This window comes from Sclerotinia sclerotiorum, genomic scaffold (assembly GCF_000146945.2).
Source record: "Sclerotinia sclerotiorum 1980 UF-70 scaffold_2 genomic scaffold, whole genome shotgun sequence".
NCBI lineage: Eukaryota > Fungi > Ascomycota > Leotiomycetes > Helotiales > Sclerotiniaceae > Sclerotinia > Sclerotinia sclerotiorum.
The window spans coordinates 1,109,850-1,136,639 of NW_001820834.1; the positions used below are offsets into that span (position 1 = coordinate 1,109,850).

The 26,790-nt window shown below is 41.7% G+C and overlaps 11 protein-coding genes across 11 annotated transcripts; 9 read left to right on the forward strand and 2 right to left on the reverse strand.

Annotated features, from left to right (window-relative positions):
- Positions 1–882: 882 nt before the first annotated feature.
- Positions 883–1,911, forward strand: SS1G_01516 (hypothetical protein; the record flags this gene model as incomplete). The annotated part of the gene is made up of 1 exon (XM_001597272.1): positions 883–1,911. One exon carries the CDS (start codon positions 883–885, stop codon positions 1,909–1,911), a length of 1,029 nt encoding a protein of 342 aa, XP_001597322.1.
- Positions 1,912–4,484: 2,573 nt separating this feature from the next.
- SS1G_01517 (predicted protein) lies at positions 4,485–4,640 on the forward strand (the record flags this gene model as incomplete). The annotated part of the gene is made up of 1 exon (XM_001597273.1): positions 4,485–4,640. The coding sequence occupies one exon, from the start codon at positions 4,485–4,487 to the stop codon at positions 4,638–4,640; it is 156 nt and encodes a 51-aa protein (XP_001597323.1).
- A 744-nt stretch (positions 4,641–5,384) lies between these two features.
- On the forward strand, positions 5,385–5,695 carry SS1G_01518 (predicted protein; the record flags this gene model as incomplete). The annotated part of the gene is made up of 2 exons (XM_001597274.1): positions 5,385–5,521; positions 5,569–5,695. The coding sequence occupies 2 exons, from the start codon at positions 5,385–5,387 to the stop codon at positions 5,693–5,695; spliced, it is 264 nt and encodes an 87-aa protein (XP_001597324.1).
- Positions 5,696–6,402: 707 nt separating this feature from the next.
- On the forward strand, positions 6,403–6,963 carry SS1G_01519 (predicted protein; the record flags this gene model as incomplete). The annotated part of the gene is made up of 2 exons (XM_001597275.1): positions 6,403–6,619; positions 6,680–6,963. The coding sequence occupies 2 exons, from the start codon at positions 6,403–6,405 to the stop codon at positions 6,961–6,963; spliced, it is 501 nt and encodes a 166-aa protein (XP_001597325.1).
- A 1,591-nt stretch (positions 6,964–8,554) lies between these two features.
- On the forward strand, positions 8,555–9,399 carry SS1G_01520 (predicted protein; the record flags this gene model as incomplete). The annotated part of the gene is made up of 2 exons (XM_001597276.1): positions 8,555–8,819; positions 8,885–9,399. 2 exons carry the CDS (start codon positions 8,555–8,557, stop codon positions 9,397–9,399), a joined length of 780 nt encoding a protein of 259 aa, XP_001597326.1.
- Positions 9,400–10,249: 850 nt separating this feature from the next.
- On the forward strand, positions 10,250–10,446 carry SS1G_01521 (predicted protein; the record flags this gene model as incomplete). The annotated part of the gene is made up of 2 exons (XM_001597277.1): positions 10,250–10,256; positions 10,325–10,446. 2 exons carry the CDS (start codon positions 10,250–10,252, stop codon positions 10,444–10,446), a joined length of 129 nt encoding a protein of 42 aa, XP_001597327.1.
- A 1,481-nt stretch (positions 10,447–11,927) lies between these two features.
- Positions 11,928–15,435, forward strand: SS1G_01522 (predicted protein; the record flags this gene model as incomplete). The annotated part of the gene is made up of 3 exons (XM_001597278.1): positions 11,928–13,825; positions 14,189–15,331; positions 15,399–15,435. The coding sequence occupies 3 exons, from the start codon at positions 11,928–11,930 to the stop codon at positions 15,433–15,435; spliced, it is 3,078 nt and encodes a 1,025-aa protein (XP_001597328.1).
- A 1,092-nt stretch (positions 15,436–16,527) lies between these two features.
- On the reverse strand, positions 16,528–19,115 carry SS1G_01523 (hypothetical protein; the record flags this gene model as incomplete). The annotated part of the gene is made up of 12 exons (XM_001597279.1): positions 16,528–16,665; positions 16,888–16,927; positions 17,006–17,418; positions 17,471–17,544; positions 17,626–17,802; positions 17,864–17,936; positions 18,011–18,120; positions 18,174–18,265; positions 18,324–18,363; positions 18,516–18,534; positions 18,628–18,665; positions 18,758–19,115. The coding sequence occupies 12 exons, from the start codon at positions 19,113–19,115 to the stop codon at positions 16,528–16,530; spliced, it is 1,572 nt and encodes a 523-aa protein (XP_001597329.1).
- A 729-nt stretch (positions 19,116–19,844) lies between these two features.
- On the reverse strand, positions 19,845–21,902 carry SS1G_01524 (hypothetical protein; the record flags this gene model as incomplete). The annotated part of the gene is made up of 1 exon (XM_001597280.1): positions 19,845–21,902. One exon carries the CDS (start codon positions 21,900–21,902, stop codon positions 19,845–19,847), a length of 2,058 nt encoding a protein of 685 aa, XP_001597330.1.
- Positions 21,903–22,725: 823 nt separating this feature from the next.
- SS1G_01525 (hypothetical protein) lies at positions 22,726–24,400 on the forward strand (the record flags this gene model as incomplete). The annotated part of the gene is made up of 2 exons (XM_001597281.1): positions 22,726–22,826; positions 22,894–24,400. 2 exons carry the CDS (start codon positions 22,726–22,728, stop codon positions 24,398–24,400), a joined length of 1,608 nt encoding a protein of 535 aa, XP_001597331.1.
- An 886-nt stretch (positions 24,401–25,286) lies between these two features.
- SS1G_01526 (predicted protein) lies at positions 25,287–26,214 on the forward strand (the record flags this gene model as incomplete). Its single annotated transcript, XM_001597282.1, has 3 exons — positions 25,287–25,341; positions 25,724–25,957; positions 26,150–26,214. 3 exons carry the CDS (start codon positions 25,287–25,289, stop codon positions 26,212–26,214), a joined length of 354 nt encoding a protein of 117 aa, XP_001597332.1.
- Between the last annotated feature and the right edge of the window lie 576 nt (positions 26,215–26,790).

The following is a 26,790-nucleotide window of genomic DNA, read 5'->3' on the forward strand; positions in this document are numbered from 1 at the left end:
CTTTTGAAGCTTGCGCATACTACGGGTATGATTTCTCCTATCCTTTTCATAGAGCACAGTACCATTTGCATGCTTCGGATCCGGAGTAAGGGACTCTCATTGGTCTTTATGATGTTCGAGCAGTTCTCAACCCTTCATCAGTGTCCATAATATTAATCGTTGTCTCTAAGATCATTTACGAAAATAATTAAACACTTCTGAAAATATTATGCTAAGTGCGCACGACTCATAGGGACTACTACGCAACTTTCTTTTACCAGGCACTCCTCCCGGCACAGATCGATCTTAGCGAGTTTTACGATATTGCAGAGACTCTTTGTGATCTCGGCTCCCAGATTGATCTCACTGATTTACAGCGCCATGATCACAATGGATTTGGGTCGACGCAACGCAAAATTGAGCACTTCATTTCTAAAACCAAACAATAGACAGTATGTGAAAACTAATCCCTCAAACTGGAACAATAATTAATTTTTTTCTCCAAGCTCTTGACGGACCGGAGGTTTTCAAAGCTATCCTGACAAGATCAAAGTGTGAATTAAAGAAAATTCTGTCCCGTGACGCCGCTGCAGCAGATTCTACCCTTGATGATGGGACGACCCCTTTGCATGCTTCTCATTCTTGGCCCCTAGGTATTGAATTGCTACTAAAGGCCGGAGCGGATGTTAACAAACTGGATCATCATATGAGGCCGCCAATATCATTTGCAATTAGGGCGAAATGCATGCCCTCAATTCGAATGCTTCTCGCTAATGATAGCATGTTAGGCGAAATCCGGGATCCTTTTTTCACGACGGCACATGAGCTATATGAGGACATGGGTATTTTAAATTCATATCAGCAGGTGTTATTAACAGAAGACAACGTCTGTATGAACTTGCAATGTCCACATGTCAGGAAATGCAGATAGACGTACCTTCCTACCTCGAAAATAGTAAAATCCTTGATGCCTTTGCCTGGAAAGCAACGAAGTTTCTCCTCGATCATGGGGTCTCTGTCCAGCTCGCACTCTTGCTCTGCCTGGTGATGGCAAATCGAAGTGTTTACCACGCAAAATTCATGCCTGTACAAATCACAGAGTATCTATACCAAGCTGGTTTTAAGGATGTCAGTGAGTATGACGACTATGGATATACCCCATCTATGAGGTGTATTGAATGGATAGGCGGCTCATATACCACAAAAAATTTTCGATTTGAATTTACGCTAGATAGCATCGCTCTGCTTTGGTGGTACATGTCTAAAGGGGTGGGTTTCCTCAAATCTTATGGTTTCTACAATGAAACATTGCTTCATCGGATTGCGAGAAGACTTAGAAGCTTTGTAGAAATCCAAGATTGCTCGCCAATTATCGACATGCCCCAATATTTGGCACTAAAAAGTCTTGTGGTTATGAAAAAGCATGATGATTGCATATGCGCTTGCTCAAATGGCGGTTGTCTTCCAGTCACCAGAATGATGGCTCTGAGACGAGAATCGAGGTTCCCACAAGATGCAGAGGACCATAGGCGAGAGGGTATTGACTACAGATTGAAAAAGACATATCAAATAAGTGAATTTTTGGACAGTGAGGCAACGGATTATTCGTGGGTAGCTGAAAGTTTCTTCCGAGCCTTCACATTTTCCATGCTTGAACTCACCCACACATGCTTCTGCGAGAAACATCCATCTGACCATTCTACTGCGAGCGAAATAGCAGAAATTCGAGAAGAAGAAGCCGGCTTAATCGAACAACTCGATGAACTGGTTGCAGAATCCCTAGAAATGTTCCGAGCCTTCGAAGGCTCCTTGACTGCTTTCCTCAAAACCAAGTGGAAACCAAGAATAGACGACTATCTCGAGCAGAACGACGAAAAAATGGATGCGGAAAGCTTGCAGAAAATAAGGGAGATTGGAGTGAACATGGAGTGATTTAAGAGCTTTATATCGAAAGGACAAAGTAGGCGATACTATTCCCAAACATGGTACTTGCGGCTAATAACTCAAAGAGGAATGTTTCGTTTTTTTTTGCGTGTTTCAATGCGGTTATTTGAGGGCTGAGATGACAAGTGAGCATGAGGTTATTTCAATGATGGATGGTTTCATTTTTCAAGATTTACGTATTACGAACTACGAGTTTCTGGATTTTCATACCTGAGGATGCTATTTTGATGTATTTTTGAATGAATTTATGGATCGATCAATGAGTAATATGTTGCCTCTTGTGAATGTATTGAAGTACCACTTATCTAAAGCTATATTACAGTTTTTTTATTATCAAGTTTTGCATGGCATCTTTGTATTTGCTCTCATTACTACTTTCGTGTATACATAACTAACTCCCAACATAGAAACCAGGCAGTGAAAATGATCGAACAAGAAAAGCTTTTTTTCGTTATTCTGTCGAAGCTATTTACTATTCTGCTGAAGTTTTCTAATTCCATCATCCTAGCAGTAATAAATATCAAAACACCGGAGAACTCCCAACTATATAATTGAATCCTGTTCTATAGTAAGATCTTGATGCGAAACACAAAATACTAAATCCTGGCCCGCCTTTCCCAGGTGTGGTTTGCTTAATTTGGGGCATGATTATGCTTACTTTTGAACATTCACTGTTTCTGATTAGAAACCATGCATGACTTAATAAATATTCCACAGGTTCTGATTGTGAGATGACTCTCTCTGGGCTATCACTATTAAGCGATGATTATTTTAGTATGATGAAGCAGTCCTCAATTTGGGATCATTTGGACTATACTACAGTTGTCGAATCCAAGTGTTTTAGAGCCTGCGAATATAATCCAAAATATTCTATTTAAATAATGGTTCAATTTAAGTCTAGTACCCTACTTTTGGACCACCCCTCTTTTGGACCATCCTTTTATATCAAAAATTACCATTTTCAACTATTAAAAATTCAACAACCAATAGATAAAATTAATTGAAATTTTAATTACAATATTTCCATATAAATATAAACAGATTCTGAAAATTTCAAATTTTTCCCGATTTTATTGATCGATATTTTGAAGATTGAAATTTCGATTTTCAATTTGTATAGGATTATATCAGGTTTTTGTATCACGATAGAGGATATATAGTATTAATAACGATAAGACTATATTCAATGTAAAACTAAACCTGTTACGAGGGTTGCCGTCTAGATCACGTGGAAGTGCTCTAGGCTCTCGAGGTGGTTTATAACTAGGCGTCAAGCAGGGACTTAAGTAATGACAATGATGCAATTCGTAACTAATAGTAGAGTATACTAAATGATTGATCTTGAGCACCAAGCTCTATATAAAGGGGATCCATCTTGATTATATAGACCTTCGTGTTCCAACATTGGAGCGATGGAGCTGGGGAGCGAGATTCGAATATCGTTCCTTCGCTCCCTCGCTCCCTCGCTCCCCCACATGGCTATCCATGTGATCCTATAACACGTGATAATAGTTTATGATGTTACAACGTAACACCCGACTTATATATTTATTTTAAATATTTGTGAATTTATTAGGTAACCTGATGGAATTCATTGTCGATGATAAACAGAGCCGTACAATCAATTGCGAATCTTCAATAGACCACTGAATAAGTGAATGGAATATGAGGTGTATTTTGAATAATAGCTTCCTTATTAGTACTCAGTTGAGGGTATTTGATGTAGCTAAATGCAAGTATTCGTTAAAATGATAACACAATAACAAATAGTCAGTCTCCTACCTAGAAATGAGCTTGATCTATATACGTTATCTAGACTTTCCATCAATTTACATCCCCGAGGCTCCATGTTTTATGTTTTACACACGAAGCTCTAAAGTTTATTGTAGGAAATTGTGGAATCACTATTTAAATTCACTATTTAACGGCCCAGCGCAAAGCTACGGTAGGTCGTCTGCAGATACAGGCAAGCAGTTTGGAGAATGAGTCAAGTACTATTTTAGCAATGACAGCAGTACTAGTGCAAAAGATATGGCGTAACTTTTATAAATTCTTCAATCTCCCAGCTTTAAATAGCGACGTCAAAACCTCCATCTCCCCAGGTTATTTTCTTTGAATCCAATTCAATTCCATCAGCAACACATTCAGCTATTTCTATTCAATCCACAACAAATCTCACCAAATCATAATAGTACATTCATAATTTTCAATATGGCAAACCATCTAATCTATCAATCAATCGGCTGCGACCTGCAATACAAAGTTGTCGCGGAAGCTCGCTCATTCCGCGGAAAAGTCACAAATCAAGAATTTCTGGAAGTGGCTCAATATTTGAGTGAAGTGGTTAAGAAAAATGCATATCATGTAGCTCTTGGTCGTCCAGACTTCACTACATACATTATCGATTTTAAGATCTGGGAGCACTGCTGTAGGTGGACATTTATCTTTCTTGAATTATTCTCTGCTACATGGTAGAAGTCTAACATTGTATTGCAGTCGCCATGAATACCGCAATAAACTGGGTGCCTTTCACGTGTGTTGATCCTCGGGGGGCACTCAGCATGGTTGACTTGAACCCGTTCCCAGCTGTTCCGTACACTCCTCGTCCACCCACACAGCCAGCTATTGTACTGGACCAAAAGACGCCGGTTAAGAATGGTGCGGGTGTTGCCGCTCATGCTCAACGTACATCAAAAAATAGTCAGCTTCCTGCGTAGCATCACGGTTTGTCAATAGATGAAGTAGAGAAATTAGGGTGGAGAGAGGTTAAGGACCGTTCAAGACGAGGAGTCGGAGCCTCGTCTGGTCGTTTCACACAGCCCTAAGGATGAGAAATAGGTTGTGGATCTATATAACGTGGGCTGTAATGTGGGAGCTGAGTCTGGGATATCTTTTGGATTTTGCATTCTTTGCGAGCACATTGTAATGATGTTTTAATAATGGCGAAGCAGTTGTATTCGGCGTGGGATGGGGCGGAGTTTTCTTGAAAAGGGCTTGGGGAACACATGGGTCCTTATAGAGTGATGCTACGTCATACATGGATTACCTTATGGAGTCTACTCCTATTCAAGATATTTATTGTAGTTAATGAGCACAAAGAATGGTATCAAAATAAAGATGTGCGCTTCGTTTCACTTGAAAACAGCCGATGGAAAGGAATTCCCTCTGAAAAACACTAGTTCTAGCACTCTGAGAAGGTTCTATAGGAAGTTTTTGATACTAATTTTTTTTTCCCCTTAAGCTCTAATTTCAAGCTCATGTTTGGTAAATTTTTGTGTAATATACGTACCTGCGTCTCACATTACCTCTCTATTCTTCGGCGGCAGTCGCTTTTTCCCAACAAATCCCTCTTTCTTTTGATGTGAAACAAAAACTCCACTTCCAGCTAATACCAGGAAAAGACATTACATACCCCAAAAATTGTCTCTTTGTCGCGACTACGGACAGATAGATGTGTTGATATGTCTTTTTCCGAATCAAGCGTCGCCTACAAGGCTTGGCGAAGCTCCACTTTTGATAGTCCCAGTTTTGAATTCTTATGTGAAGAAGATATCCAAGTCAAGGAAAACAGACTAGTAGAAGTAGTAGAAGATACATAGTATGGAATATAGAGCTTCAAATCTATACTTTGAGAGATGAGTAAAGTTGTCTAATTATGCATGTTATCGTAGGGCATAGAAAACAGCTAGGACAAAATGTAGAAAAGTTAGGAAGTGACATTTACTTTGCCGATACCTCCGAGGAAAGCATGGAGTTCAGAGCATCTGTTTAACACTCTCTTCTGGTATCTAATCAGGAAACACTGGAAATTGAAGGAAAATGAAAGACTGAAACTTGCCAGCAGTCAATAAAATGCGCCAAATCGTTAGTAGTTCTGGCTTGTAACTATGTCGCAGCATCATTGGTAAGATTTTAAATCTGAGCTGGCAATATCAACGGAATCACGAGATTTTTGAGTTTGATGTCAAGTTGAGATAGAAATTTGTCACTTCACTGAACTCTAACTTCACATTTTGCCTTCTAATGTGACCGTCTTGACCAGCAACACTACTTATTCAATTCAAGTCTTGGTATTTATGTCTCTAAAGATCTTAGAACCTTTCTTTGACCTCCAAAATGAAAATAGACATTTAAATTGAAGACATTCAGCCAGGTATTGATTGGATCGTAGGTCATAATCTCTGCATCATCGCGCAAATGCCCAGCTTGCCAAAACATCACCGATTATCCCAGCTTCAGTGATTGCCTTCCTCAGTACCGTTGATTTTGAATTTTCTTTGGACAGTGAATATTTTCATAAAAGGCCATAAAAGGCGTGTCAAATCTTTTGGGAGGTCACGATTCATATCTTGAATATTGGGGTGCCCGAAAGAACATCCAGACACCTCGATTTCTCACTTTTTCGCCTCACGATATTCTTTTTCAATTTATTACATTTCACAGTCAACCACAACGACTGATGTATGCAAGAATCATAAAATGACATACATTTCAGTGATGGAGCGGATTCGGCACATTTTTGTCGTCGAGGAGCGTTGCCATCTTGGAATTGTCAGTGTTGCACGCTTTTACAGTGTTATAAATCAATGGGAGGGAAACAATGAAGTTCCAAAATCTGGTACTTTTAACCTTACTATCGATCAGTTAATGGACGTGTATCAATACAAAAAGGAAAAACATGTGTGGGAATCTTCCCGTAAGTGTATTCCAATTCATCTTTTGGAAAGAATTTCTGAACTGAAATCCTCTCGAATAGTGGGAGGAAAAGAAAAGTTCGGAGGGCTACCGGCTCTGGAATTTCCAGGTGTAGAACCACGTTTTGATCAATTCAATAACCCATCAATCAAATCAGAAACTACCCCAAGATCAAATGACACCGATCCCGGATCCGACTTTTTAGCAGTTGTTAAGGACGAAGAAGGAAACAAAGACTATTCAGCAGAATCTCTTGCTCAGCAAAAAGAGAGGTTGAATATCAAAATCGCTGAACTTCGGGTTAAGGCGAAGTACCAAATAGCTGCTGCCGAGACTCAATTTTAAACGTTGAAACGAGATGCTGCTACCGAACAGCCGAGATTGTGGAAGGTCGCTTTTAAAGAGTATGCTAAGTCGAAGCTGGATGCTAGAAAGTTGGGGCGCCGAGGCTAAACGACTTCAAGGAGTAGTAAAAGGCCTCGAAACTTTGAAGCGGGAGAGAGAAAAGGCCAAAAACGAATTTCTTGGGGCAAAGAAAAATTGTGAGAGGCTTGAGCAGGTTGCCAAACGTCTGCGAAAAGAATGAGTTGCTTGGTTACAATAACTTTGCCTCCCCCAGAACATTTACTCAGCAGCTGGTTCCCTGTTTATTCGCAGTGTGTATAACATAAGGCATCTTAGTATTGATTCTAAGAGTTTTGAGGCAGGCTTCTGTAGGATGATTTTCATCATGGCAGCGAGCTTTGGTGGATAAACATAGCTATCTTATTCAGAAAATAAGGATAAATGATCGCAACGAGGAATCATGGATGAACTATCTAATGAGTTAGTCTGGTATTTAAATATTCAACTCTATTATTTCTAAACAAATATTCTAAATCTTCTTCCCGGTTACTCTCCTGTTAAGGGATCATTGCTCAGTCAACTAACACTTGAAGAATTATTACTCTAGTTTGATACAACGGCTTCATTACTTGTAAGTTTCTTGAACAATGAGCAGATGGCAGAAAGTTGGTCCGTCGTTCTTTTCCGCCGCAGTGAAATTAGCCATCAATAACGAAAGTGGCGGAGCTTTGCCCCTTATAATACTCAATTTGAAGAGAGGTTTGAATAGAGACTAGTGATTTATGGAATTTCAGCGATTGTTTGACACAATGGCCAAACTGGTTTCAAGCAGTTGTAGCAGGAGAGATGGTATATGGGTTTGCACTGGCAACCCGGACGATCATGTACATGGATTTTTCAAGTGTCATAGCATATAGCTGACTGCGAGGCTGGACGATGATATACTTGCAATACCTATGAAACAGCTTTTTTTATTCCTAGTCTAGACCACGGTAAAATAATATACTTAAAGCCATAGCAGAGCTGCATTTTAAAGAAAATTTTAAATATAGATTGTACGGCATTGAAATCAAGAGCAGTAGCCCAATAGAAATAATGAGTACTCACATTTCTAACCGATGTCGTACGGCTTACATCGGATGTAAGCGACAGTTATTTTAATCAAACCCGGTGTATCGAGGCTGAGATTGCTGTTGAAGAAGAAACAATCATTCTTAGTCTAGTAGTCCAGCAACAGAGCTTAGCGAGTGCGAGAATCAGGTCATGTAGGTCATATACGTACGATTTTATGTATGATGACTTTTATCAGCCCAAAGTACTTTTACTTGGGATTCTGCTACAACCGCATATATACTTTTGTGAATCTATAGAAGCTTCAAGCTTAAGCAATTTACTACAATTATTCCTGTTAAAACCTCCACCCTTTTTCTTGATCCATCATCAATTCCAGCTTCTGCATAAATCCATCCCAACAACAACCTCATCTTCATAAGCAAAACACCTCTTCAGTATCAACCACTTTCCTCTTTCAGGGAAGGCACACCATAAGTACCAGCTACATTCGAAGAATCAAGTCAAAGATATCTTCAAAATGGTCAACACAGAAGCCGCACTCCCAGTGGGCGGAGACACAACTCCGATAACATATGAAACGGTGCTTCCAGAACTTGGACGTCTACTTCTTAGTCAACAATTACCATCCATAGATGGGAAAAATGTTACAGTGGATGAAATTGCTGCTGCAGTGGAGAAAGCAATCGCTCACATCAAGAGCAAGAGAGTATTTCTTCAACTCCAAATTCTTCGACCAGATTACATACAATTTCTTATCGACCGTGAAGCATGGGAGACTTTTTGTAAGCATCTAATTTACCATTTCACATCTCCAAAGTAACGCTGAGCTAATTTTCCTGCAATAAAGGCGGAGGACCAGATCAAAAGGAACATGTAAATTACAGACCCTTTCCTGCGAAAGATCCTCGAATCGATAATCCCCTTCCTCAATACTTCGACCCTGGCACACTCACCCCCGACAGCTATGGTCTCATATACCGCGACAATGTCCACCCATCCTGTCCCAATTGTAACTGTGGCGCCATATCCTCACGATCCGATTATAAAGATCAAAAACCCTACCGTGATGGTGGCATTCGCATAACCACTCCTGAAGAAGAATTTGCGGCTTTTCGCGTGAGACTTGAAGCTGAGTCTAAGAGATTGGGTTACAAGAATTCTGATGAGCGTTGGGAGAAGGAATGTGCGCTTCAACAGACTGAGGATGAAGAGAATGAAAAAAAGGAGCTTGAGGCGATGAAATTGGCTAAGTTGGAGGCAGAAGCGCAGGCTAGGGTGAGAGTGACGGAGGAGGCAAAGGGTGTTGTGAAGAAGAAGGGAAACAAGATGTGGAAATGCATATCTCGTTGTTCCAACATGTAAGGAAGGAAGTAAGGAAAGTGAAGTTGAGTGGGGAGATGGGGCTGTTTTCGCGGTGACTTAGCATGATCTTCATGAGATGTGTTGGAGGCACTGGGAAATTTGGTGGCGATGCTTTATCATATGTTTGTCTTTCCTTTCATTCTATCTACTAGATATGATGATATTAAGCGTTTGATATCTAACTCTAGTAGTAGTCAATGACAAGGCGACGAAGACACTTTTTATTTTCTTTTCGTTTCGTTTATTTACAAGCTTCTGGGTACCAGATATGATTGTACGAAACGATTTCAGGTGGCACTGGGGGATGAGGATTCTCAGTAGAAGTTGATGACTCTTCAACAGAAGCCTAGACTTTTTTTTTATTGCTAAGTAGTAGCACACATACGTTTTCGAGGGTTGAACCCTCTATAGTCTAGTTTAGTCAATCAATATCTAAAACTAAATTTCTCCGTTCTATGGAAGTGCTCAATATATTTCCTACGATATTTTTTTCATAGTCAGGTCGACTAAAGAGGGACAAGAGAATAACTCATGGTAAATAGTTTACGGGAGTGGAATGCACGTTTAATGCCATATCCTGTAAACATAAAACAACCTCGAAGTTTCAATGGTAGTCACAGGTATTTCTGTGAAATAAAGCTATCGAACTTGGTCAATTGCGAATAACTCCAGCCCGTAAGCGGTGGATGCTTAGACTTTCAAACTGGAATTTTCAAAGTTCAATATCTGGGGTTAAAGTGGAGAGGAATATTGTTTCGCCAGTGATGACATTGATGGTAAATGCGAATGCATTGAATTAGTAGGTGAAGAGGTGAGGTGAGGTATTGATGGAGTGATATTCGCCATCGCCATGACCGGTTCGTAATAGTAACTTTGTATGCATGAACGACCTGAAAAGGTCTTTCTGATAGAAATAGTTTCACAGGAACAAATGATGATGATGAAATATGTCTAATTAATGCTGGGGATATAATGGTCAAGTTCTTTGCCTTTGGATGTTTCAAGCACTGGGAAGAGATGACTGCAAGAAGTGGAGGATATGTTTAATTTGTTTGAAAAGAGCGAGGACCGTTGATCATATTACGTGGAAATACGAATTAGCTATGTTAGGCCGTGTGATTGAGCTGGTATTTTGACCTAAATATGAGTACATCCTGTGTGTGTCTACAGATTTCAGCTATTTCCCACAATTGACCATCTAACTAAGAATAGACACATTGACCTGCCTTGAACTGCCATTAAATTCGCACAATTATATTCTATACACAGTATCTTATAGTCTAACTAGAGCGTTCACTTGAAGATGATGTGCACTTTCTTCGGTGATCAATACATCCATTCTACCATTGAAATTGGCGAGACACCGCTTTAGACCGCAGCAAGTCAAATCTTGTTCGCGTTCATATGCGCTTCCTTGATAAAAAACGGGCAAGAAAATAACCACCATTAAAGAAATATATACACATATTTGTCTTAAGCTGTGCTTAGCGTACGCCACTTAACTAGACAGAAGTACCAACTCGAATTTAACACTCCAACTCAAGAGTGATCTCGGAAGAAGATCCCGTAAGATATATCATTAAGCACAAAATTTATAGAGATCTCCTATATCTTCACCTATCGAGCAGTTCACTAGCGGCTCTAGCACTCCTCGTTCGAAACATATTGACGTTTAGAACAGAACAGCAAAGTGTAAAGTGTAGATACCAAAGCTAGATAGACCACACTCGAATGGAAGTAAATATTCCTTTACCAGTCTCTGATCTCCAAACTTAGCTTATCACACTTTTACTCCGGTTGCGCAATGGTTCATTCGATCAATAGGCTTGGGTGGAGGAAGGATTGCTTGAGTGTTATTTCGCGGACTCTAAAAGATCCAGCGTATCACATCAGGTGTGGGAATATAAATTAACTGCAAACTTTAGCAGGAGCCGATGATAATTATAGTCTAGTGTCGCTAAAATGAGCCAGCCAATCGTTAAAGTCGCCCACTCGACTATTTTTCCTCGTCGCCGGCTTTCTTCTTTATATCCTCACCTCACGTGGATAATCGGAGAACTACGAAGGCATTATTGTTACAAAACTACTGGTGTATTTCCTTCGCCATGTATCCGTTGACGGGCCAAGGGCTGTCAATATTGAAATACCGTTACATTCCAATCGTTCAAGTTGTAAGGGAGAATTGTTCAAACGCCAATTAGATATCCAGGAGAGATCAATTCACCGACAAGTAGGAATGTATTCTCGCATTCCTTCTCGGAAGCACCATGTCAAATTCTACGTCTTGGCAATTTCTGTTTGTTGTTTCTTCTTCCTTGTCATCTTTCTATCAACACTGTCTTCACAATAAATTTCCCAGTAGATTGATATTGCAAGTGCATTTATCATGCCGGCAGATATAAAAGTTTCCGCAACGATCTTATTATCCACATTCATTTAGGTTTTACCAGCGAAACAGGGGCATCAAAAATAGAGCGTGGAAATTCGCGATACATTAATTAATCATCTTGTACAATTGATATTTCAATATGCCGCCTCCGGCTTTAGGAGCCGAAATCCCGATCGGTTCGACAACCATATCTCTGGGGGGGATTATTGGTATTGCCATTGGTGGTGCCGTCGTATTTATTGTGATTGGAGTTACAGCAGTTACATATGTTAAACGAAACCACCAAAATGCAGTCAAACTCCGGGAGAGCGAAGCTGGAGACGACAAGGAAACGAGCTTGGCTGCTCGAGCAAATTCATCGCCATATTCCCTTCCTCTTTTCGCGACTCCTTACCATTATCTACCGCCTAGGAATGCCCCTCGACGACGTAGCACGCTCGTACACACAAGCTTTATCGATGAGGATGAAGATGAGGAGGATGATAACATAGTCAGGCCAGGCACGAAAAGATCATCAGGACCGAAAAGCCTTTTTCAAAAACGGAGATCTAGCATTAGAGATTCTTGGCCATTGGCATCTAGAGTTCAAACTACCACAGCAACACTTACACGTGTTCAATCAGAGAAAAATATACGAATCAATTGTGTCGCCCCTCCAGGATATGTTCTCTCCGAGCCGCAACGTCCGAAGACAACATTTTCTAGGAAGTCTCCTATCAAAAATTCAGATTCAGTGGAGGATATCACAATTGTTGATGGAGAACCAAGAATGAGGCAGAGCAGGCACCGATCAAACTCAGAGAACCAATTATCTTCGATTCTGAAGTCGACATCTCAACGTCTAAGAGACACCCACAGACAATCTGTAAGGAAAAGTTGGAACAATCTTGGCAAATTTCCAGGATCTCCTCCCAAACAGAGGTTACCGAGCCCACCATTGAACAAAGCCACAGAAAGCAGGGAGGTTTTACTCGCTCCTGAATGTTCTACGCCAGACTACGACTCCCTTCAGGAATTACAGTCACCACGTACTCCAAGCCCAGGAAAAAGAGTTCCAAGAGCTGCTAGTAGAGCGTTTAAAAAAAGAGGGCGATCGCCAACGCCTTCTAGAGAATCCGATGACAGCCTTTGCGGAATCGATACCCCCGATCTTGTCATTCCAGCACAGCTTACATCGCCAAGCAAAAGTGGGCGAAGGCTTGAACAGCGACATCGAATGAATCTCTCTCCCACGAAAGGTTCTGCTAGTGCAGTGAAAACACACTTTGCCCCGAAATCATCAGTCATAAGTGATCCTTTCTTCTCCTCCATGAAGAGCGCAAAACTTACTCCATCAACTACAATATACGGACCGCAGCCTCGTTACGTGAGAAAGGCTACTTTTGGACAAGAAGAAATAAAGGAAGGGCTAGAGAATCATGGACATTTACCCTTGAAAAACATTTCAGGAAATCATTTGGGGCCGCTGCTTAAAGAACCTCGACGTCCACCTCAAGTGTCAGAGCTCAATCCGTTTCAATGGTCACCCAAAGAGGCTATACAGTCTCGACGTATGCCAGCAAGTCCCAACAAGGTTATGTCAAAAAGGAAAGGTCATAAACGATCCAATGTTGTCAGAATTTCTGGCTTGTCCAGACCCACAAGCGTTAGTGTTGTTCATGAAGAGTCAGAAGGTAACTCCCCTGGCATGACAACAATAATATCTCGTCCAACTCTTCGTGTAGTAGAGCCAAGTCCTTCATGTACTTCACTCGCTAGTCGACAATCTAGTGCGCTTGTGCCACGGCCACCATTTGTGTCTACTTTCAACCCAAGCATTTCCGTACCGTCTTTAAAGCCAGAGCCGCGGCAGGTATCTTTGATTAATGATGAATCCAAAACACAACCTCCTCTGAAGATCGATCCTACCTTCAATATTCCACCACTTAAGCCCGTGGAGAGACATACAGCTCCAGAATCAGAGGAGTACTCTCCCACGCCACCTTCGTCAAAAGTCAATCCACTTCTAAATTTTCCATCCCTGAAGCCAGTAGAACGGTATGTATCCGAGTCATCAGACCAGGAGGAATACTCTCCTACCTTGTCAGTTTGTAATTACTACGCCGAAAACCTGAATTCTGAAGCCGAATTCTTTAAACACGCTCGATCGTCACTTGCTATGAAGTCCCAGGTTCGCCATCTTTGTCAAAACATTGACGAGGAAATCAAAAGCCCGGACACTCCTACTGATACCTTGATATCCTTCCCGAAACTTCCTTCGCAAAAACCTGCAAATGAAAAAGGAGACCAAACTAATCCTCCGGATGTTTTAGAATCTTTGAGATCAGGACGTCCACCATCACTAGCTAGCAACACATCCAGTTTCTCTTGGCTATCAAATAACAACATCACTGTGATTAGACCACCAAGCCCCAAACGAGTATCTTTCTGTGAAATACCCAGCACCAGATCATCTAGCCCCACTCGCCTATCTCAATCATTCACGAACACTGCCAATAATGCACTAGCCCTAGGTCTCAGACCCCTGTCTCGCGTCAAGGCTCCATCACCTTTAACCCTTTCATCAGTCTCTTTGCCAGCTCCTCCACTTCTTAGCGATCCTCTCCCGATTCCTGCTCACCTCACTGGACCTCGCCCGGAGGCCCACAAATCGGCCTCATATAGCTCTGCGATGACTTCTTTCACATACAATACACCGAACTCCACGCATGATTCAATCGCCACAAGCATTAGTCTCTTGCGTCGAATGAATTCGGAGATATCTTGTACTAGTGGCGGAGACACCGATTCTTCTCCCATGGTGCCTGGAATCGGTCTGGATTGGGGTGATCGTCGCCGCATGAGCCGTGCATCTCGTTTCTACCTCTCGATTGGCTCACCCATCGATGGTGCACCTGTTCCAAACCATCGATCTTCTCTCAGCATGCTCTATCCAAACTCTTATTCTGCATATTCTAGCTCTTATTTCCCGCAAGGCAATGATTCAAGTACCAGTATCAATAGCATTGGGGAAAGGCGGCAATCTAGGAGTGATTTAATGGATCCCAATTACGGGAATTTGCAAGAGATACTCGAGGATATCAACGCCAGTCGTACGGGCAGTAGAGGCGAAAGCACTAGGGGAAGTAGTCCGGTGGCAATGGGAAGGCATGGGTTAAATGTCAAGAAGAAATTATCACTGACAAATTTTACTGTTCTTCCTGATGGAGGAGTCGGTTATATGATGGATTACCAGGAGGGAGACGAGCAAGTTATTGAACCCTTATCGCTGTCAAAATCAAGCGCAAACATGGAAAAAGAAGCAAAACCCAGCAAAGAAAAAGAAACGCGATGGTCCGACGCAATGATCAAACCACTCACGAAAACCACTCGTCGAGAGAGTAAAATGGAACATCCAAGTCCACAAACACCACCAAAGTGGGGCTGGAGTCAAGCTATAACTGTGGAAAAAGAGAGACTGAGTGGAAGTCCAACGAGAGATAAAGAGAATGCGTTAGATAATGAGTGGGATAAAGGGAGAGATAGCCCAGAGAGTCTAGGATTGTATGATCAAGATGAATTCCTCAAAAGTTCGCCAGAACGGAAGAAAGTGGATACTAATGAGGAAAAGAGGGGAAGAGCGAGAGGAGCGACAGTTACTGGGTTAAAGACGGATTTAATGGAAGAAAAAAGGAGAGAACGGTTATCTGCTCATATCACTACATGAGGAGTTTTGAATGAGGCGGGCTCGGGACACGAAGTGAAGGCCCGTGGATTATATCGTACACTGAGGTGGAAAACATATTCGTCTGATATTTTAATGAGTTTTAATAACGTACAAGATTATAGTTGATCTTTGTACATTTGCCATGGGTATAGGATTACTTTTATGACCTCTATTTGATATCGTAGTGCTAGTCATCTTCTTTCGTATCATTAGTTTATGCATCTAATCATTAATTTTATCAATCTCGAGTAAAAATTGAAACTGCACAAATAGTCCGTCTATAAGCCTGCATGTAAGATTATCATACCTGCTGAAAATAGTATGCCAAACCTCACATTGTTCCTTCCTCCTATACCATCTGTGTGTTACAAGCTCTTTTACTTCCGTCTCCTCTCCCTTCCTCTCGTTCTCTGGGTCTACGTGAGCTTGAATTACCAAAATAGCATCCCTCTTATCTAGTGCATCTTCTCATCTTAAACCGTTTCTAGCGTCTAACGTTCAAATTATAATGCAAATCTCCAACTCTCCTGGTAAGACCTAAAGAACGCGGCAGGAACATCATAGTGTGAAAATCCACATATCCATAACATCCAGAAGGAACTACACCACCACACTTCCGATGACACCAAATCCAATTTCTAGGATACGTTGTCATCGCGAAAGTTTAAAAGTTGAGGTGATATGGTTTGTAAACTCGTGTGACAAGCTTAAGTAAAGCTTCGAAGATAAGTTGATCCATCATCCATATTGATGACAGTATGCCGGGGAGTATTTGGTTTATTATTTGAATGATAAATGCTAATTTCTACGAAGGGATTATGGTTTTATGGGATTTCTAGCTTGTGATTCAGCTATTACTGAGAGCTGATTTTTGACTTAATTCATAAAATTATCCAACTTATCAGCTCTCAAACCTAACTATTATATCCCCAAATACCTACCAACCATATCCCAACCTTCCATAACCTTTAACCTTGAATCCAATCCACAAGCCCATGTCGATCGCCGAATCCCCATGCATGTATCAATCAACTCAACCCGAATTCTGCTTTTCCTTTTCCTTTTCAAAAACCTCAGTCACGCCTTCATTTCCATGGAATAATACTTCTGATTTGCGTAATGAGTATTTGACTGGTTTTGCAGCGTTGAAGATTTCTGTTAGTTCTTCGAGCTTTGGGTTTAGGGTTAGTTTGTACTTTGTGTGGATGTGTGGATGAGATGGTTGAGACAGAAAGGATAGATAGGATGAATGGGGTTTAGCAAGAGGGAAAAGGGGAGAATTACTGTTCTGCCTTTTGTTTCTACGAAAAAGAACTGTGCGGTGTTAGCTGATTCTATATGATATATAAATCTGGAAGTGAGAGGGGAAAGGAGAAGGAAGAAACAAACTCACGTAAATAAAAGCCACTTCCAACAAATCCCAGAAGATAAACCTAAATCACGAACAAATCAGCATCACTCCCATATCCGATATTCCAACTCCCAAAACCAAAAAAAAAGAAACAACCCACAAATAATAATACTTCCAACCCACCCTCGAAAACGCAATTCCAGTCACAAAAGTATTATAAAAACCCGCCACATTCCCCACCAAAGTATAAAGTGCCATCCCCTTAGCTCTACTCTCATATCTCAGTACCTCCACAGCATAAAGACCCTGCAGGGGTGTCCAACCCGCTGCAAACACGAAACTGAATAGGAATATCATGGCGATTTCGGCGCTGGATGTAGCGGCTGATTTGGCGACCGTGATGTGGGTGCTTGGGGAAGTGGTGGTGTTGAGAGCGTTGAGGATTAGGATTATGAGGAAGAGGAGGGAGATGAGGGATGTGGAGATGAGGAGTTGAGGGCGCCGGCCCCAGTGGTCGGTGTAGGCTGCTCCTATTAGGGCACCGATGAAAGAGAGCACGGATTGCATTCCTTGCTTTTTTTTTCTTAGGTGACGTTTTTGGTTGCGAATTGGATTGGATGCTTACCAGAAGTAACTGTGTATGATTATTCTCGATTCCGGCACCTGCTAGCATTTGCGGGTAGTAGTAACTAACAGGACCTACTCCAGATCAGTCATCAAGCTCCCTCTTTAACATCCACCTTTGAAAAGTCTACAGCGGGATAGTAGATAGTAGCCTACCATTACCAGTCCACTGTCCAAACAAAGCAATAGCACAAGTCAACATAGTTCGATATTTAACTTCCCTCGAGTCAAACAACTCTCTGAAATCCCACCATCGTTTATCGGCACCCGTCTTCGATATCTCTTCAATCATTTCGCGAAGTTCCAGTTGCACTAAGGGGGAATCACGATCGCCTATGGGACAGCCAAAAATTAATGTTGTTCTCAGGGTTTGGTGAAATGAATAGTTAGTTACCTTCTCCGTGGTATTTCGCCATAATATCAAGAGCCTCCTCATGACGATCATTTGCAATCAGCCATCGCGGGCTCTATACATCTCATTAACATTCACATCCATTGTCTACCCTGCGTCGAAGAGCCCAAAAACAAACAAATCACATACCTCCGGCAAGAACAAAACAGAAACGAACACGATGCCAGAAAACGTCATCTGTAGCCACAAAGGAATTCTCCAAGCTTGGGATCCATTGATATAGCTTGTGCCATATGGTACTATACATCTTTAATACCTATCTCGTCCAAAGGAGAAGGCAGGAATGACTAACTGAATGTTCCGGGTATTGCACCCACGAAATAGAACGTAGTGTAAACACCTGTCATAGCACCACGAAATGATGGGTGTGCCATTTCGCTTACGCTAAAAATGATCAACATTTTCTTTCCTTGCCCCTTTCCGCTCTTAGGAGACAACTTACTAAGGTAATGCCGAACTAGGACCCATGGCAGCACCAACACCTGTTTTATTAGCAAGTCGCATCTATCTGACACGACGATTCATAAGGAATACATACCAAGCAAAAACCTTCCAATCATAAAAGCCGCCAAACTCTTGCTCGTAGCCTGGATAATCGCTCCCACAATAATAACACCCGCGCCTAAGAACATACCCCATCGTCTTCCTTTCCACTGTATCTTTGTCAATAATTGAAGCCTCAAAAAGCCCACCGTATTCTCCAGAGAAAAATAACAAGAGAACGATCGTAAACTGACGAAACGTACATCAGCAGCCGGACCCGCAAAGCCCGCTCCCACCAAATCTACAAACAGCAGAAGTCAGTCAAGGCCCCAAATCTTCAAATCAAATTTTTTCGAAACCAAAGAACAAACACTATCATGAGGTAAATCTTACTCCCAATAGTAAAAATCGCATAAACAATGCCCGTAGCCGGCGTTCCCTCTGTGAGCGAAAATCCAAAATAACTCCTATACTGTGCGTACGAATTGATCGAACCCATTACGCTACCATCATAACCATTAACAGCAGCATTGAGTGTTGCAAGAAGAAGAATTAGGGAGAGTTGACCCATGCGCCATGTCCATAGACTAGGTTTTTGTTTCGCTGTCGCGTCTGCGAGGGCGACATTTTGTACGGTTTTGATATGCGTAGAGAGTTCATCTTGTTCGTGGATGTGCTGTTGAGGTGGGAAGGTGTCCGGTTTCTGTGTTTCCTGGGAAGGATTTATTTCTGCCGACTTTGGGTTTGACATTTTTGTCCTGTATTTTTGCGTTGTATTTTTGTAGATGAAGTGAGGAGTACAAAATACAATACCAAGAGATTGAGAGGGTTAATTGGAGCCGCCTAGTAAAACCACTGAAGCTTTTCCAATAATGCGTAACTCTGAATGTTATGGCACATACTCACTTGTCCTCATAATTCACCATCAATTCACGAAAGTCATAAAGTACACGTTCAAAGTCTTTCAAAGAGTGTGCCAGAAATTTTCAAAACAGCGCCTCCAGGTAGATGGGTAACGTGTAATTACTCAATTCCAAATCCCCGATCCAAACATCGGCAACCATTGACCCAGGAACGGCGAATGACTTGATCAAGAAAATGTAAATTATGCATGTTGGCCGGTAAATAGTATGTAGTGCAACTCAATTTTTGTGTTGATTGGCTGAAAATGCTTTGATCAAGGGGTGCATCGATGATCATTTACCCCGCTTTCGATAAGATGTCTGCTGTCCTATGGATTTTGTTCGATAAATGAATGCCACGAAAATGGATGTAACGTTTTGCCCAGGCTGTTCAAATGGTCACTGTTGATGTGTCTCTGCGAGCTTTTGGAGGGGAAATGTGCCGATGTTCATGTGATCACACGCGCGAGAGTGGAGTCAAAGTCATTCAGATTGGAATCATGAAGTGTTAATTTAAATTGTACAAAGGTGGTAGTATTGAATACCCTATATAATAATACAAATCTATGTAGGATCACCTAGTCCCGGCTACGATTGGGTGACCAACGTTTGAGGACAACTTCCCTGACCTTGTACTTTTGAAGTAATTCATCAACACTGTTTTCTTTTATGCTTCCATCAACAGGAGCAGGTATATCCACGTAAACCAAAATCAAGGTCTTCTTAACCTGTGTAATGACTCTATTGATGCAATGCATCCATGACCAGCTTCTTTCTTGCTTGCCTTTCACATAATTTTGTAGAAATGGACCACTAGACCAGTAAGGGTCACTGTACGATGGAAGAATCAAAACAGCGAACTCAGCATGACTGAAAACTGGCCCGCGATTATAAAGTAGGTAGTCAACAGAGAACTTTGTGCCACCACGCACAACCCAGCCTAGGGAACGGAAATGATGATAAACAACGTAGTTTATTAGGAATGGGTCATCCGTAGATAAACTAGGATTTGAAACTGGCGGGAAATAGGATGACTTCCTGAAAAGAGAAAACAAATCTTGATTTGAAATGCCTGATTTGGTGACAGGGTCAAGAACTGTGAGAGCTCCTAATCCATAAGAAAGAAAGAAGGCTTCTTCCATTGTCAATTGGAAATGTTCCTGATCTTCAATAACCATCTCTTCATCCAGAACAAGTTTGGATATTTCATCAGGTTTCTCTTCTGTACTTGCAACAGTACGTCCAGGACTTGGTGGTTGTGACGGTAAGAAGGTGGTTTGTTCTACGATCGGGGAGAATCGAACACTCTTCTGACGATCTGACACAGATGTTGATGAACCAGTCTCAGGCGCTTCAACATCAGATCCACTATTTTGGGCCGAAATCAATGACACTGGCGTCATTGGGACACAAGTATTGGTGTCGACAATGTCGTCATTGAGCAGTTCATTCTTTTCTTGTGCGCCAGCTTTGTGACTTTCAGGTATAGAGACCGAACTGACATCAATCTCAACTAACGTGGGCGAAGGGGTATATTCTTCTGGAACATCGTTCTTAGCATCAACATTGATTTTATCACATGTTGCGGAAGCATCAGCGGCGGAGTTTGGTAGAGCGAGCAATTCCAGTGGACCCACAGGAGCGGAGATATTGGACGTAGAGACGGATACTGCCACCGTCGAAACAAATGGCGATAGGCCTAAGGAGTTTGTACAGTTTTTTTCCCTTACAGAATTAAGATCGAGTGCAGAGTTTGGTAGAGCAAGAATTCCCAAAGGTCCGGTAGGTGCGTTGAATGATGCAACACTGGACGAAGCAACTTCAACGGCATTCACTACATGCTGAGACGATGAGTTCTCAATTGTTTCTACCTTGATAACCTCGATGGATGAGTTTGGTAGAGCAAGGAGTTGCATTGGACCAGTGGGCGCATCAGATGATGTGGTACTGGTAAAAGCAACATTTGCATCACCTAAGCAATTGGACATGGGTTCTTTGATGATTTCGGTCTTCTGGTCTTGCTCAGTAAGAGCAGGAAGATTGTCAACTGGAACTATAAATCTCTCATCGGATGCGATGACAACCTTGGTACTTGGCATTTCATTTGCCTGTGCTTCTGCCAAGAGAGTCTGATCAATAGCCTCCCTCTCTTTTCTCGCCCTCTCCCACTTGGTTTGTTGACGATCGGCGCGACGCTTTCTTGTAACATCCTCACTCGCAATCGCTTTTGAAACACCTCTTCGCTTTTTCTCTCGTGTCACCCAACTGGGTTCACTGCGGCTCAGACTTCCTTTCCCATAGAAACCTTGCTCCCAGAGACCTCTGATAGACCGAGAGTCAGTGATGTGAATGGACCGCGTCTCAGGCGAGAACCATCCACTGTAAAGGGTATCAAAATGTGATGAAGGGCGATTGATTGTCTGTGACAACCAAACATAAAGAATATGAAAAAGTGAAAGTGGATTATGAGGTATGAGAGTAGGAAGAGGAAATGTGCGTATAGGCGCAGGTAGTCCGTAGAGTTTGTTTAATTGTTGGAATTTAGACGGTGGCCTGGGTCCAACATTTTTTTGTTTCGCAGGCACTGAGACCTCGATATGAGGACCAGATGAAACCACAGTTTCTGTGTCTGCCATGATTGAAAAGGTGAAGCTATCGTGAGGTCATTGCGATTCACTATTTGATCAATTGATTAGTGACTGTTGTAATCAACGTGTGTCAATTGAAACAAGAATGTGTAATTATTTGCAATGCTCAGATACCGTTGTAGTCTTCTCCGAAGAGAGTTGAGCGTACAGAGAGGACGAACAAAGTCAGAGCCGTCACTCTAAGCATCGAATTGAGTCATCACCGCATTGCATTACAGCCAAATTAAATTGTGCTGTTAGGATAGTATATATCATCAGGCTTGTGGAAGAAAGAGAGAAATGACTTACAAAACACCCAAACTCTTCTCCGACTGGTGGGAGAAGAAATTGTGGTCGATGAAATTCGTGTAAAATGAAGTTTTTGATGTTGTTGAAAAGAAGAAGAATAATTTTTTAAGAAAAAGTTTCTAGTTTTGTGAGTCGCAAAAAAAAAAACTTTTCTCGGTAACTTCTGTCTGGCCCAAGCTTCAAGCTCTTATCCATTATCTGAGGCATAGAGTAATGTCACATTGCATTACATAATCTTCATGATGTTTAATTATTAGCATCATTTTTGTTAGCACGAGCCCTCACCGAGCGACTGAGCGTGGAACATTGATTTTGTTTGAGCTTTCTATTGTTTTCTTTCATTCCTTCAATCTTCATCTCATCCCCTATGTCTTCTTATACACACATATAAAGCATACTTGGTACCTGACTGGAGTAGAACTATGAGTATTTGATCTTCCCAGGTATCATTCATGGAATCAGGAGGAGAACATTACTTGATTGTCTTAGACCCTTAGTGTTAACTCCAGTCCTGCCCCAACACATGGAGATGGAGACGGAAACCTTAATATACTGCATAGCCTTGGCATGTTGGACGTGGTATTTCTTCATCCTACTCGTACAAGGAATAGGTTCTACTCAATTGTAAGATTCCTACTAATGATACTCCAATCATATTCACATCGAATTCTAACATTTTGGCGCCTTCAAGGTTTCGTCACTATTCTTCGAATCCAAAGCCTGCCATCTCCCCAAATTTAGACACCAATGATATCCCCCATGTTACCATTTTACGACCAGTTAAAGGACTTGAGCCACAGTTGTATGAATGCCTCGCGGCCACATTTAGACAGACATACCCAGCGGAAAAGTTGACGATATACTTCTGCATTGGCTCATCCACCGATCCTGCATACCCAGTTCTTCAACGTCTGCTGGCAGACTTTCCTCAATTCGATGTAAAGATTTTCATAGAGGAGCAGGATCCAAACCTGAGTGGTCATGGAGGGCAGATTGGGAATCTTGGCCCCAATCCCAAGATTCGAAATATGAGTCGTGGATACAGGGAGGCAAAGGGAGATATTGTATGGATCATCGATTGCAATGTCTGGGTAGGAACTGGTACTGCTGGACGAATGGTTGATAAATTATGTGGCTTTAAGGCGGATGGCACCAAGGCAAGACCTTATAAATTCGTTCACTTACTACCATTAGTTGTAGATACACTTGGAACCAGCACAATTGAAGAGAATGAAGGACTTCTCGCCGCCGAACAGCAATTCTCACCCACAAACACAATGATCTCCAAAATTTCAACAGCATCCAAACACGAGTCCAACTTCGATGCAAGCGCAAGGATTGGTGGCGGCCGTTTCGAAGAATCTTTCATGGCATCATCCCATGCGAAGTTCTACACTGCAATCAACACAGTTGCAATTGCGCCTTGCATAGTTGGCAAGTCAAACATGTTTAGACGATCTCACTTGAATTTCCTCACCTCCACATCTCCTGATTATGCCCCGGGAATCGACTTTTTCTCGGAAAACATTTGCGAAGATCACTTAATCGGAGACTTGTTATGGCGAAAGCAAGTGCCGGAAGAAAAGGCAGGGGAGAAGTGGAATAAACACGGTTTGGTTCTTGGCGATTTGGCTATCCAACCGATGGCTGGTATGTCAATTCGAGAATACATTGCACGCCGAGTACGTTGGCTCAGAGTTCGAAAATGGACTGTTACGCTGGCCACATTTGTTGAACCTGGAGTCGAACCCCTCTTATGCTCAGCTTATGGTTCTTTCGCAATCACGACATTACCTTGGTTCCATGAGAATTTGGGTGTGCCTCAAACGTGGCTTGCTTTTTCCATAGTTTGGTTATCAAATGTTGTTGCTTGGATGACACTTGATTGGTTTGTCTATGCCAACCTTCATTCTGGTTCTTCTATTGAGCTGGATGAAAATACGCCTTCCTTTGCACAACCTCCTCGGAGTGGGTTCAAAAGGCCTTTTAAAGAGTGGGCATCTGCATGGCTCGGCAGGGAAATTCTTGCGTTACCCATATGGACATGGGCTTGTCTTGGTGGAACAACGGTGATGTGGAGAGGCAAGAAATTCCGCGTTAACCTCGATATGAAAGTGGTCGCAATTAAAGATGGGAAAAAGTCATCCACTCCTGAAATCGAAAATGGCCGCTCGTACAGTAAAGATAGACAGGATTAGACGTCCTTGTACAAGAATCAGCTAATACCCGAAATGTCATAATTTACCGTCACGATGTTGTACTACATCTGCTTTTTAGCTTTTTTTAGACCGCGTAAAACGACTAATCAGCGACAGTGACATTTCTTTACATATGCCGGCACAAGTGCCAATCCGGGTCCCCTCTGCAAAGATGACCGGTCAATGGCATCGGAAATATTCCCACCTTATTTTCCAGTATTTCAATCCTATCAAATTCTCATAAAAGCGACCCCTCAAATTACAGCCGATTGCTTACCGTTTGCATAGCGATAGGGCTTCGCGAACAACGGTCAGTCCTATCTTATATGCTATCCTGTGCATGTTCCTTTCTTCACATTTTATATTGCGTGTTAGTTTGGGCATCACCGCATAGTCCCTTTAAGCCCTGCATACGGTCTTCCTGCAGTCATATGTGTTATCCAATGCCCTTCCTCTTTTCTTTCAGTGAACGAGACCTCTCTGTACCGTTCTCCCCTTTCCTTCTAGCATCTCCTTAACAATGGCGTGTTTGAATTCACATCGCAGGTGCATTTCCTATCCCCTCAAGCCGCATTCCAAAACTCCAAAATCCGTTAGGCAGCACTACATATCTGAATTTATAATCATGTTTAGATCTTTGCTCTAGGACACCATTATTTAATCTTAGGTTGCCTGCATTCTACTTGTACCTTCTAGTTCAAAAGTCGCTCGCTCGAATGATCGCAAAATCAAGGTCAATTACAGGTATCTGAGGAAATAATACTAAGGCTGTGGCGCGACTTTGCTGATCGGTGTTACGTGTTTGTTCAAGTGAAAGCTGTTGTACATACCTACCCTGCATATGTACTCTAATGCCACGACTGAGGGCCTAATTAACTGCTTAAAAATGCACAGAGTAGGAGAAATTCGCAGCATAAAGTCGATGAATGCGAAAGAAAATGGTAAGACGCGGGTTTGGAAGTTGAAATCGAGATCGAAATCGAAATTCTCATCGCGGGGTAGTCATAAGGGCAATAAAGGCCCGAAAAAGTACATTTTCGACGTACCAGATAGTAAGGAAGAGTTTGTTAGAGAAGATCCATTTGAAGAGGTATTCAGACCGTGGTCAGATTGGCTCTGGAGTGAAGATTATCAGGTTTTTTATAGAGGAAGGCTGGATGCTAATGGTGTGTCCATTTCTCAATTTTCCTTCATTGTATTACTCCCAAGCATGATACAAGATCTCTCTCTTTTTTTTTTTTTTTTCAGTGATTTGCCCTAGTTAAATCTGATCTGATTACCAACAATACTTTAACTAAATTTAACTAATAGTATGTATGGCAGATATGTGGGACTACGAATACGACTACCAAGTTCCAAACCGCGAAACACCGCGCTTCGTACCACTGATCAATGTCGAATTTGTGGAGAGTGAGAAAGTTGCGCTGGCGGTAGCGATGGAGCTCCCGGATTTACGAGCAGAGGAATATACGTGGATGATGGGAGGTTCTGGAAATATGAAGATGGGTGTGATGGAGGGGGAAAAAGTGCAAGGTGTGGGGAAAATGAAGGGGAAAGGTGGGAATGAGGATTTCAAGGTGTGTGCATTATGTTATTTTCATTTTGTGTCTAGTTGGAATGGATCTCATGAGATATAGGATCGGACGATCATTGAGAAGCAGACCGGGATATATATAGAGGATGCAGGAAAAGAAGATATGCGCACGTCAGAGTTTCGACATGAGAGGAGGAAACTTACGAAATGACTAGCGGACAAGGAGTCGACGATTACGAAATATTATGAGAAGAAGCAGTATGGCGGGAAGAAACGTTGAGGAAATATTGAATTGTGTTATCTGATGTGTCATTTGATCACTGCCTAGTGGCGCGGTATGGGACATGTATGGTAGGATTTACGGTTAGTTCTTGTGATTGATGTTTTATGCTCTACTTCGAGAAGTCTCTTTATCACTCTAAACTTGTTCATCTTTGGTGTGCTGTCATATGGTCTATGGTGTAGAGTAAAGGGGTATCGCTTCGATGTTCTCAGGAGCATGATAGATAGGAGGATGGATGGACTCGCTAGTCTTTATATTGTTTAATAAATACAAAGAGATTAAATAAAAATATGAAATAAAAGTATCAAATAAAAATATCAAGTAAAAATAATCAGTAAAAAGAATCAAGTAAAAATATCAAATCAAAATATGAAATCAAAATATGAAATCAAAATATGAAATCAAAATATGAAATCAAAATAATTAAATAAAAAATCAAATAAAAATAATTGACTTATTATTTATGTAAACCCCTTGATCGCGATGATATAAAGTGAAGGGATTTTAATAATATAATTTCGTAGGATTAATAGCTGCTAGGTGTTACGTGACGGTTGTTACCCACTAGTGGCT